Here is a 12,978-nt window from a genome sequence, read left to right as displayed (position 1 = left end):
TGTTCGATGGGGACAGTGTAGATGGAGCTTTACTCTGTATCTAACCCCGTGTTGTACCTGTCCTGGGAGTGTTTGATGGGGACAGTGTAGAGGGAGCTTTACTCTGTATCTAACCCCGTGCTGTACCTGTCCTGGGAGTGTTTGATGGGGACAGTGTAGAGGGAGCTTTACTCTGTATCTAACCCCGTGCTGTACCTGTCCTGGGAGTGTTTGATGGGGAGAGTGTAGAGGGAGCTTCACTCTGTATCTAACCCCGTGCTGTACCTGTCCTGGAAGTGTTTGATGGGGACAGTGTAGAGGGAGCTTTACTCTGTATCTAACCCCGTGTTGTACCTGTCCTGGGAGTGTTTGATGGGGACAGTGTAGAGTGAGCTTTACTCTATCTAACCCCGTGCTGTACCTGTCCTGAGAGTGTTCGATGGGGACAGTGTAGATGGAGCTTTACTCTGTATCTAACCCCGTGCTGTACCTGTCCTGGGAGTGTTTGATGGGGACAGTGTAGAGGGAACCCTACTGTAAAGTTTAGAAGTTGAGCTGGCTGGTGAAAACCTTTCTAACGATCTAATTCTCGTTAACCCTGTTAATCCGATTCCTGAAGAACCTTTTTTTTATGTCCATTCAGAAACCGATGTTTTTGAGCGGCCGCCAATCACAGTGTATCCAGAGACCGTCCAGATTGTGAAGTGTGAGAGTGGTGAAACCTGGACTGAGAGAACCGACGGAGCCAGTGTGTGCAAGGCTCCCAACGAGCGGCTCCTGCCCTCCTCTGCCTCGGAGAACTCTGCCGACACTGGTGCCGATTGTCCAGGCTCCGCCACTTGCCCGTGCCCCCTGACGAAGCGCCCCGGCCGAGAAGCAGGCGTCAGTGCTGCCGGGCAGCTGACCGCTGATGCTAGAAGAACCAAAGGCACCATCGAGGAGGGCGAAATCTGGTACAACCCCATCCCGGAGGACGATGGCCCAGTGCGCCCGGCCCGGAGGGCGGAGACCAGCCGAGCGCAGTGGTACGTGGAGGTGCCTCGCCCAGCGGGGGCCGGGTCCCTTGGCGGCGAGGGTGTGACGAAGCAGGGCTGCGTGGCGACGATGCCAAGTGGTGGTGAAACCATGCCGGAGCAGCAGACGCCGAGATGTGCCGCCTGGTCTTCTCCCCAGAACACCCGCAGGCCTTCGACCTCCGTGCCAGTGGCTGGTTTGGCCTGGAGCGGGAATCAGGCCGGGAGCGGCGCACTGTCGGGTGAGTAGTAAATCCCAGCTCCTTATTGCTGAATAGCCCGTGTGTGTATAACCTTCGCGCCACCACCTCACAGGGCAGCCACGAGCAGGCCCCGTTGGTGTGGGACTGGAGACAGTGTCTGCCACATCAGCCAAATACGGCCGCTTTCCTTCCCAAATATGCGTTTGTTTTGTTCATTTGCTCTTGGGATATGAACATGAGGGATTTGCCCGGCCACTCAGAGGGGGCAGTTCAGAGTCAACCACATGGGGCTGGGGTCACATGTCGGCCAGACTGGGAAAGAACAAAGAAAAATTACAGCAAGGAGCAGGTCCTTCGGCCCGCCCAGCCTGCGCCGATCCAGATCCTCTATCTAAAACTGTCGCCTATTTTCTAAGGATCTACTTCCCTCTGCTTCCTGCCCATTCATGTATCTGCCTAGATACACCTTAAATGACGCTAGCGTGCCCGCCTCTACCACCTCCGCTGGCAAAGCGTTCCAGGCACCCACCACCCTCTGCGTAAAAAACTTTCCACGCACATCTCCCTTAAACTTTCCCCCTCTCACCTTGAAATTGTGACCCCTTGTAATTGAGTCCCCCACTCTGGGGAAAAAGCTTGTTGCTATCCACCCTGTCCATACCTCTCATGATTTTGTAGACCTCAATCAGGTCCCCCCTCAACCTCTGTCTTTCTAATGAAAACAATCCTAATCTACTCAACCTCTCTTCATAGCTAGCGCCCTCCATACCAGGCAACATCCTGGTGAACCTCCTCTGCACCCTCTCTAAAGCATCCACATCCTTCTGGTAATGTGGCGACCAGAACTGCACGCAGTATTCCAAATGTGGCCGAACCAAAGTCCAGCCGACTCTTGTACTCAATACCCTGTCCGATGAAGGAAAGCATGCTGTATGCCTTCTTGACCCCCCCGCCGTCCCCTCCTACACCCCCGCCGTGCTCACTGACCCCCCCCGCCGTGCTCGCTGCCCCCCCCGCCGTGCTCGCTGACCCCCCGCCGTGCTCGCTGACCCCCCCGCTGTGCTCGCTGCCCCCCCCGCCGTGCTCGCTGACCCCCCCGCCGCGCTCGCTGACCCCCCCGCGCTCGCTGACCCCCCCGCTGTGCTCGCTGACCCCCCCGCCGTGCTCGCTGACCCCCCCGCCGTACTCGCTGACCCCCCCGCCATGCTCGCTGACCCCCCCGCCGTGCTCGCTGACCCCCCCGCCGTGCTCGCTGACCCCCCCGCCGTGCTCGCTGACCCCCCCGCCGTGCTCGCTGACCCCCCGCCGTGCTCGCTGACCCCCCCGCCGTGCTCGCTGACCCCCCCGCCGTGCTCGCTGACCCCCCCGCCGTGCTCGCTGACCCCCCACGCCGTGCTCGCTGACCCCCCCGCCGTGCTCGCTGACCCCCCCGCCGTGCTCGCTGACCCCCCCGCCGTGCTCGCTGACCCCCCCGCCGTGCTCGCTGACCCCCCCGCCGTGCTCGCTGACCCCCCGCCGTGCTCGCTGACCCCCCGCCGTACTCGCTGACCCCCCCGCCGTGCTCGGTACCCCCCCCCCGCCGTACTCGCTGACCCCCCGCCGTGCTCGCTGACCCCCCGCCGTGCTCGCTGACCCCCCGCCATGTTCGCTGACCCACAATGGCTCCCAGCCTGGCAACGCTTCCAATTTCAACCTTTCACCCTCGTTTTCTAATGTCTCCATGGTCTTGACCCTCCCTATCTCCATAACCTCCTTTTACCCCAAAGCCGACCGGGACCCTCTCGCCTCTCCCACATCCCCGATTTCCTTTACTCTTCCGCGAACAATTGCGCCTCCAGTTACTGCACGGAACCTCTTCCCTATACTTCATGCATTCATTTCAGTAATTTGCTTCTGAAAATAAGGCAGCTATGTGGGCCGAGGTCGAGGCTTTGGGTTGGCGAAGTTGGTCATTTCCAGTCCATTAAAGTCCAGCCCATTAGGGCAGTGGTATTGTCACTGGACTATTAATCCAGAGACCCAGAGTAAGGCTCCAGGGACCCAGGTTCAAATCCCTCCACTACAGATGATAATATTTGAATTCAATAAAAATCTGGAATTAAAAAGTCTAATGATGTTCGTTCATGAAACCATTGCTGATTGTTGTAAAAACCCGACTGGTTCACTAATCCCCTTTAGGGAAGAGAAATCTGCCGTCCTTAGTAGTGGAAAGGAATTTTTTTAAATGAAGAACTGTGACCAGTGGTGTTCCACAGGGATCCGTGCTGGGAACACTGTTATTTGTGATATATATAAATGATCTGGAGGAAGGTATAGGTGGTCTGATTAGCAAGTTTGCAGATGATACTAAGATTGGCGGAGTAACAGATAGTGAAGGGGACTGTCAGAGAATACAGCAGAATATAGATAGGTTGGAGAGTTGGGCGGAGAAATGGCAGATGGAGTTCAATCCAGGCAAATGTGAGGTGATGCATTTTGGAAGATCCAATTCAAGAGCGGACTATACGGTAAATGAAAAAGCCCCCGGGAAAATTGAGAGATCTGGGTGTCAGGTCCATTATACCCAGAAGGTGGCTGCGCAGGTCGATAGAGCGGGGGGGGGGGGGTCAGGGAGCACGGCGGGGGGGGGGGGTCAGCGAGCACAGCGGGGGGTCAGGGAGCACGGCGGGGGGTCAGCGAGCACGGCGGGGGTCAGGGAGCACGGCGGGGGGTCAGCGAGCACGGCGGGGGGGTCAGCGAGCAAGGCGAGGTGTCTGCGAGCACGGGAGGGGGTCAGCGAGCAAGGGCGGGGGGGTCAGCGAGCACGGTGGGGGGGTCAGCGAGCACGGCGGGGGGGTCAGCGAGCACGGCGGGGGGTCAGCGACTACGGCGGGGGGTCAGCGAGCACGGCGGGGGGTCAGCGAGCACGGCGGGGGGGGTCAGCGAGCACGGCGGGGGGGTCAGCGAGCACGGTGGGGGGGCCAGCGAGCACGGCGGGGGGTCAGCGAGCACGGCGGGGGTCAGCGAGCACGGCGGGGGTCAGCGAGCACGGCGGGGGGTCAGCGAACATGGCGGGGGGTCAGGGAGCACGGCGGGGGAGTCAGCGAGCACGGCGGGGGGTCAGCGAGCACGGTGGGGGGGGGTCAGCGAGCACGGTGGGGGGGTTAGCGAGCACGGGGGGGGTCAGCGAGCACGGTGGGGGGGGTCAGCGAGCACGGTGGGGGGGTCAGCGAGCACGGGGGGGGTCAGCGAGTACGGCGGGGGGTCAGCGAGCACGGCGGGGGGAGGGGGGTAGGAGGGGACGGCGGAGTGGACGGCGGGGGGGGGAACGGGGTTGGAGGGGGGGGGTAGGAGGGGGCGGCGGGGGGGGCGGGGTAGGAGGGGACGGCGGGGGGGGACGGGGTAGGAGGGGACGGCGGGGGGGGGGACGGGGTAGGAGGGGACGGCGGGGGGGACAGGGTAGGAGGGGACGGCGGGGGGGGACAGGGTAGGAGGGGACGGTGGGGGGGGGACGGGGTAGGAGGGGATGGCGGGGGGGATGGGGTCAGTGAGCACGGCGGGGGGAGGGGGGTAGGAGGGGACGGCGGGGGGGGGGCGGGGTCAGCGAGCACGGCGGGGGTAGGGGGTAGGAGGGGATGGCGGGGGGGGACGGGGTAGGAGGGGACGGCGGGGGGGACGGGGGTAGGAGGGTACGGCGGGGGGGGACGGGGTAGGAGGGGACGGCGGGGGGGGGACGGGGTAGGAGGGGACGGCGGGGGGGGAGGGGGTAGGAGGGGACTGCGGGGGGGGGACGGGGTAGGAGGGGACGGCGGGGGGGGACGGGGTAGGAGGGGACGGCGGGGGGGAGGGGGTAGGAGGGGACTGCGGGGGGGGGACGGGGTAGGAGGGGACGGCGGGGGGGAGGGGGTAGGAGGGGACTGCGGGGGGGGGACGGGGTAGGAGGGGACGGCGGGGGGGGGACGGGGTAGGAGGGGACGGCGGGGGGGGGACGGCGGGGGGGGGGGAGGGGGTAGGAGGGGACTGCGGGGGGGGACGGGGTAGGAGGGGACGGCGGGGGGGGGAGGGGGTAGGAGGGGACTGCGGGGGGGGGACGGGGTAGGAGGGGACGGCGAGGGGGGACGGGGTAGGTGGGGTAGAATGCCGTGTTTCTCAGCAAATCTCTGAACTGTTTTTTATTCAGGCATTTATCAAACACAAACAAAACCAAAAAAAATAAACAGGAAATCTTATAACGAATTAATGACCAGCACGCCGCGCACCACCCTCCTACTGTTACTCGCCACCCTCTCAGCCTCCTTTTTTTAACCCAAAGCCGTCCCTGACCTAACTATCCTGGAAGAAATCGATAAATGGTTTCCATCTCCGGGCAAACCCCTCCACACCCTCTCAAGGTGAACTTGATTTATTCCATCCTGAGGAACTGTGCAAGGTCCCTCACCCACACCTCCCGGTTTGGGCGGCTCCAAGTCCCTCCATCCCAACAAGATCCGTCTCCGGCCTACCAAAATGTCGGCCTCTCTCACCCCCTGGACTCCCGGGTCTCCCGACACAACAGAAATCGACACTTCTGGACTGGGGACCACCTTCACCCTCAGACATCGCGTCAGCAAATCCCCGCCAGAATCCCTCCAGCTTCAGACAGGCCCAAAACATGTGGACGTGGTTCGACATCCCCGCACACCACCCACAACTATCCCCCATCTCCTCTAGAAACCTGCTCATTCCGGCCTCCATGTGTCCTATGGACTATTTTAAATTGGATGAGTCTAAGCCTGGCGCACGGAGAGGATGCGTTCTCTCTCCTCAGAGCCTCCTCCCAAAACCCAACCCCCAGCACCCTCCTCAAATCTTCCTCCCCCTTCCGCTTAACCTCTCCTATTGGGGAGCCCTCCCAGCAAAACTCTGAGCTGTTAATCGGCCGTGTTGAGGGGTCACTGGTGTTGGGTCTGCTGGCGTTGGGTTTGGCTGGTCACTTGTTCACTCTGCGAGGTGGGTTTCTGGAGGCTGGCATGAAGGCGCGCCTTCTCAATCTCTTTGTTTTCTCCGCCCCTGACAGATGGCGTGACGGACGGACGGACGGAGGGCAACTGGTCGCCGCCAACCAGCCCCAGGCCGTCCAAGAAGGGCACCGCGGCTCACCGCTCGCTGTCGGACCGGGTCAAATCCCCCGGCACGGTCCGGAGGCTGTCCATGAAGATGAAGAAGCTCCCGGAGCTGCGGCGCAAGCTGAGTTTGAGGGGGACCTCGCGCGCCAACCGCCATGACGGCGGCGGGACCTCCGTCGCGGACGGCGCCCGGCCGGAACTGAGCGGGAGGGCCTCCCCGCCGACGCCCTCCTCCCCTTCCTCGTCTCCGGGCATGCCGCAGCCCGTCTCCAACGTCATCTGCCGCTACCACCTGGACAGCAGCGTGTCTTCCCGCGGGAGCAACTGGCAGCGGAAGAAGCAGCGGAGCTCGAGGGCGCTGGGCAAGGGCGGTTACCTCAGCGACGGAGACTCGCCAGAACTGGTGGCCAAGGCGGGGAAGCCCGAGGGCGGTCCCTGGCACGCGGAGAAGGAAGGCCCCGGCGGGTGCCAGCACCCGGCCGGCCCCCGGCTGGACGCGGGCGCCTTCCGCCCCTACGGGGGCGGCGAGCAGCCACGCTGCCTACAGTACCTCTCGGGCCTCATCAACGTCCGGCTGTACGGCATTGAGGGCGTCCGGCTGCCCCGGGCCGGCCTGAGGGACGTCTTCTGCGCCATCCAGGTGGATTCGGTCAGCAAGGCCCGCACCGCCATGCTGACCTGCCAGGAACCCTTCCTCAGCCTGGACCACACCTTCAACATCGAGCTGGAACACTCGCAGCAGCTCAAGATGCTGCTCTTCAGCTGGGATCCCAGCTGCTCTCGCAACCGCGTGTGCTGCCACGGGACCGCCCTGCTGCCTCCACTCTTCAAAGGTACGTGCAAACCAGCTTGTCCGCGCGCATGCTTTCGCTCTTAATCTTTGTTTCCCTGTTGGACCAAAGGTACAGGAGGAGGCCATTCATTCAGCCCCTCGAGCCAATCCTGGCACCCAGTGAGGTGAAGGCTGAGCTGCGACCTCACCTGCCTCAGCCGCACACCTTTAACACACTTCAACGCCAACCTCTATCGATCTCACCTTTAAACCAAACGGCCACTCCAGCATCAACTGCGGCAGAGTTCCAAACTTCCGCTCGTGGTGGTGTTGTCCCTAACCTCACCCCTGAAAGGTCTCATGTTGAGACTAGTGCCCCCGACTTAGGTTCTAATTGAATGGCAGGACAGGCTGGAGGGGGAGGGCGCTGGAAGGGCAATCAACTACGGCGGGCCTCGCAGCAGAGTCCGGTCTCCCTTATCGGACCATCACTCGGGGGTCCCCAATATTCCTATTACGTCATCGGTGGAACCTATAAAGGTGGCACAGTGCAGCGCTAGGGACCCGGGTTCGATTCCCACCTTGGGTGGAGTCTGCATGTTCTCCCCGTGTCTGCGTGGGTTTCCTCCGGGCGCTCCGGTTTCCTCCCACAATCCAAAGACGTGCAGGTTTGGTGGATTGGCCGTGTTAAATTGCCACTTGGTGTCCAAAAATACGCAGGTTTGGTTGCAGGGATAGGTGGGGGCGGCGGGGGGGGGGGGGGGGCTGCGAAGAGTGCTCTCTCAGAGGGCTGGTGCAGACCCGATGGGCTGAATGGCCTCCTTCTCACTGCAGGGATTCTATGGATTATAACGGGATGTTGAACAAGAGGCTTTATTCACTGCCTCATCTGAATCAGAATTGTTATGATGCTGAAGGAGAGCATTTGGCCCATCATGGCGGCGGCCTAGCCCTATTCCCCTGCCTTTTCCCGGTAAACCCTGCACATCAGTTCTGATTGAGTAATCATCCAATGCCTCGATTCGATCAGCCTCCGCCACAGCCCCCAGGCAGCGCATTCCAGACCCCAACCACCCGCTGTGTGCGAAAGATGATTTCCTCGCAATCACATTTGCTTCTTTTGCAAGTCGCCTTAAATCTGTGCCCCCCTCGTTCTCGGCCCTTTTACGAGGGGGAACGCATTCTCCCCGCCTGCAGTGCCCGGCCCTCTCCTGGTTTCGAACACCCGCCAGGGACACTGGAGGGAAGAAGCAGTTTGGGCACTCCGACCAAGCTGGGAGTGTCCCCGGCGGGACTGTCGCCCTGTGTCCTCCCTCTGAAAAAGGTTCCGCCCTCAGCCACATTCCTCTTCCCTCCCACAGGAATTGAACACGATCCAGCTGTGTATCAGGAAGGGAATTGTGCTTCCCATAAATGGGAACGTCTAACGTGCGAGAATGGAGCTGTTAGCTCACTGAGAGGCGCATCAGTTTCTGGCAATACACTAAAGTTACAGCACCGGTCTCTCTCTCTCTCTCTCTCCCTGTATCCTCTCACACCGTGCTACCCTCCAGCACGTTACTTCAGGTTGCGTTAGGTTACTGGGAACAGTGAATATATCTGTTCCACCCTGGCCTCCTGCAGGAAGAGACCCGATATTAGCTCCCGTCTGCCCGACAATAATCTTGGAGGAGGCTTGCGCCTCGCTACCTTGGCGGCTGGTGATGGCAGTCTGGCTCAGAAATGTTATTGTGGTCCCAGCTGATGGTTTTAGTCCGGCTGTTTCTCTGGGAGGAAGCGCTCCAGAGTGCCAAGTCCTGTTTATTCTATTCGGGGTGAAGGATCGCAATGCAACTTCCTCCCCGAAATTAGCAGCTGTTAAGTGTTTGACCTCCCGCACCCTCACACGCATGGGGCAGGAACAACACAATGTGCGTGGCGCTAGCAGGGATTGCATCCGTCTTCCCCAGAGTTTAGCAAAGGGAATCTCCCAGATACAATTTATACGAGAATTTCCCAGTCAGTATCTAGAGATGCATTTTCCAGTCAGTATCTATAGGGATAATCCCGTCAGTATTGGTAGGGGTATTCTCCAGTCAGTATCTATAGGGATAATTCCCAGTCCGTGTCTATAGGGGAATTTCTCCAGTCAGTATGTCTAGGTGTATTCTGTATGCTCCAGTCATTATCTACAGGGGTATTTCCCAATCAATGTCGATAGGGGTATTCCCCAGTAAGTATCTACAGGTATATTCCCCAGTTTGTATCTTAGGGGTATTCCCCAGTCAGTATCTATAGGGGTATTCCCCAGTCAGTATCTATAGGGGTATTCCCCAGTCAGTATCAATAGGGGTATTCCTCAGTCAGTATTTATAGGGGTATTCCCCAGTCAGTATCTATAGGATTATTCCCCAGTCAGTATCAATAGGGGTATTCCCCAGTCAGTATCAATAGGGGTATTCTCCTGTCAGTATCTATAGGGGTATTCCCCAGTCAGTTTCTGTAGGGGTATTCCCCAGTCGTAATCTATAGGTGTATTCCCCAGTCAATATCCAGAAGGGTTATTTCCCAGTCAGTATCAATAGGTGTATTCCCCAGTCAGTATCCATAGGTGTATTCCCCAGTCAGTATCTATAGGGGTATTTTCCAGTCAGTATCTATAAGAGTATTCCCCACTCAGTATCTACAGGTATATTCCCCAGTCTGTATCTATAGGGGTATTCCCCAGTCAGTATCTATAGTGGTATTCCCAGTCAGTATCTATAGGGATATTCCCCAGTCAGTATCTATAGGGGTATTCCCCAGTCAGTGTCAATAGAGCTATTCCCTAGTCAGTATCTATAGGAGTATTCCACAGTCAGTATCTATAGGGGTATTTTCCAGTCAGTATCTATAAGAGTAGTCCCTAGTCAGTATCTATAGGGGTATTTAACAATCATATCTAGAGGGGTGTTCCCCAGTCAGTATCTATGGGGGCATTTCCCAATCATATCTATAGGGGTATTCCCCAGTCTGTATCTATAGGGGTATTCTCCAGTCAGTATCTATAAGGGTATTCCCCAGTCTGTATCTATAGGGGTATTCCCCAGTCAGTATAGGGGTATTCCCCAGTCAGCATCTACAGGGGTATTCCCCAGTAAGTTTCTACAGGGGTATTCCACAGTCTGTATCAATAGGAGTATTCCACAGTCAGTATCTATAGGGATATTCCCAGGTCAGTATCCATAGGGGAATTTCCCCAGTCAGTATCTATAGGGGTATTCCCCAGTCAGTATCTACAGGGGTATTCCCCAGTAAGTTTCTACAGGGGTATTCCACAGTCTGTATCAATAGGAGTATTCCACAGTCAGTATCTATAGGGATATTCCCAGGTCAGTATCCATAGGGGAATTTCCCCAGTCAGTATCTATAGGGGTATTTTCCAGTCAGGATCTATAAGAGTAGTCCCTAGTCAGTATCTATAGAGATAATCCCCAGTGAGTATCTATAGGTTATTCCCCAGTCAGTGTCTATATGGGTATTCTTCAGTCAGTATCTATAGGGGTAGTCACCAGTCAGTGTCTATAGGGGTATTCCCCAGTCAGTATCTGTAGGGGTATTCCCCAGTCTATATATTTAGTGGTATTCCCCAAGTCTGCATCTATAGGATTTTCCCCCAGTCAGTGTCTATAGTGGTATTCCCCAGTCAGTATCTATAGGATTATTCCCCAGTCTGTGTCTATAGGGGTATTGTATTCCCAGTCCGTATCTATAGGGATATTCCCCAGTCTGTATATTTAGGGGTATTCCCCAGTTAGTCAATATCTTGTAGGTGTATTCCCCACTTAATATCTATAGGGGTATTTCCCAGTCAGTATCTTTTGGGGTACTCCCCAGTCAGTATCTATAGGTGTATTCCCCAGTCAATATCTATAAGGGTATTCCCCAGTCTGTATCTATAGGGGTATTCCTCAGTCAGTATCTATAGGGGTATTCCCCAGTCTGTATCTTGAGCATTATTCCCCAGTCAGTATCTATAGGGGTATTCCCCAGTATGTATAGGAGAATGCCCCAGTCAGTATGTATAGGGGTATTCTCCAATCAGTATCTATAGGAGTATTCCCCAGTCAGTGTCTATAGGGGTATTCCCCAGTCAGTATCCATAGGGGTATTTAACAATCATATCTATAGGGGTATTCCCCAGTCAGTATCTAGAGGGGTATTTTCCAATCATATCTATAGGGGTATTCCCCACTCTGTATCTATAGGATTATTCCCCAGTCAGTATAGGGGTATTCCCCAGTCAGTATCTATAGGGGTATTACCCAATCATATCTGCAGGGGTATTCCCCAGTCTGTATCTATAGCATTATTCCCCAGTCAGTATCTATAGGGGGTATTTCCCAATGATATCTATAGGGGTATTCCCCAATCTGTGTCTATAGGATTATTTCACAGTCAGTATCTATAGGGGTATTCCCCAGTCATCGTCTATAGGGGTATGCCCCAGTCAGTATCTATAGGGGTATTTAACAATCATATCTATAGGTGTGTTCCCCACTCAGTATCTATAGGGGTATTTCCCAATCATATCTATAGGGGTATTCCCCAGTCTGTATCTTTAGGATTGTTCCCCAGTCAGTAATCTTAGGGGTATTCTCCAGTCAGTATCTATAGTGGTATTCCCCAGTCAGTATCTATAGGGGTATTCCCCAGTCTGTATCTTGAGCATTATTCCCCAGTCAGTATCTATAGGGGTATTCCCCAGTATGTATAGGAGAATGCCCCAGTCAGTATGTATAGGGGTATTCTCCAATCAGTATCTATAGGAGTATTCCCCAGTCAGTGTCTATAGGGGTATTCCCCAGTCAGTATCCATAGGGGTATTTAACAATCATATCTATAGGGGTATTCCCCAGTCAGTATCTAGAGGGGTATTTTCCAATCATATCTATAGGGGTATTCCCCACTCTGTATCTATAGGATTATTCCCCAGTCAGTATAGGGGTATTCCCCAGTCAGTATCTATAGGGGTATTACCCAATCATATCTGCAGGGGTATTCCCCAGTCTGTATCTATAGCATTATTCCCCAGTCAGTATCTATAGGGGGTATTTCCCAATGATATCTATAGGGGTATTCCCCAATCTGTGTCTATAGGATTATTTCACAGTCAGTATCTATAGGGGTATTCCCCAGTCATCGTCTATAGGGGTATGCCCCAGTCAGTATCTATAGGGGTATTTAACAATCATATCTATAGGTGTGTTCCCCACTCAGTATCTATAGGGGTATTTCCCAATCATATCTATAGGGGTATTCCCCAGTCTGTATCTTTAGGATTGTTCCCCAGTCAGTAATCTTAGGGGTATTCTCCAGTCAGTATCTATAGTGGTATTCCCCAGTCAGTATCTATAGGGGTATTCCCCAGTCTGTATCTTGAGCATTATTCCCCAGTCAGTATCTATAGGGGTATTCCCCAGTATGTATAGGAGAATGCCCCAGTCAGTATGTATAGGGGTATTCTCCAATCAGTATCTATAGGAGTATTCCCCAGTCAGTGTCTATAGGGGTATTCCCCAGTCAGTATCCATAGGGGTATTTAACAATCATATCTATAGGGGTATTCCCCAGTCAGTATCTAGAGGGGTATTTTCCAATCATATCTATAGGGGTATTCCCCACTCTGTATCTATAGGATTATTCCCCAGTCAGTATAGGGGTATTCCCCAGTCAGTATCTATAGGGGTATTACCCAATCATATCTGCAGGGGTATTCCCCAGTCTGTATCTATAGCATTATTCCCCAGTCAGTATCTATAGGGGGTATTTCCCAATGATATCTATAGGGGTATTCCCCAATCTGTGTCTATAGGATTATTTCACAGTCAGTATCTATAGGGGTATTCCCCAGTCATCGTCTATAGGGGTATGCCCCAGTCAGTATCTATAGGGGTATTTAACAATCA

At 55.7% G+C, this 12,978-nt stretch overlaps 1 protein-coding gene across 1 annotated transcript in view; it reads left to right on the top strand.

Moving 5' to 3' along the window:
- The window catches only part of LOC140403348 (rho GTPase-activating protein SYDE1-like), a 110,547-nt gene that overhangs the window by 57,589 nt on the left and 39,980 nt on the right, over window positions 1–12,978 (top strand). Inside the window, exons 2-3 of the mRNA XM_072491248.1 lie at window positions 623–1,234; window positions 6,231–7,112. Coding sequence (XP_072347349.1) covers window positions 623–1,234; window positions 6,231–7,112 — 1,494 coding nt within the window. The remainder of the gene's footprint in view (window positions 1–622; window positions 1,235–6,230; window positions 7,113–12,978) is intronic.

The sequence above is a fragment of the Scyliorhinus torazame genome, chromosome 27 (assembly GCF_047496885.1).
Source record: "Scyliorhinus torazame isolate Kashiwa2021f chromosome 27, sScyTor2.1, whole genome shotgun sequence".
Taxonomy (NCBI): Eukaryota; Metazoa; Chordata; class Chondrichthyes; order Carcharhiniformes; family Scyliorhinidae; genus Scyliorhinus; species Scyliorhinus torazame.
This window is presented reverse-complemented; position numbering and strand designations above follow the sequence as displayed.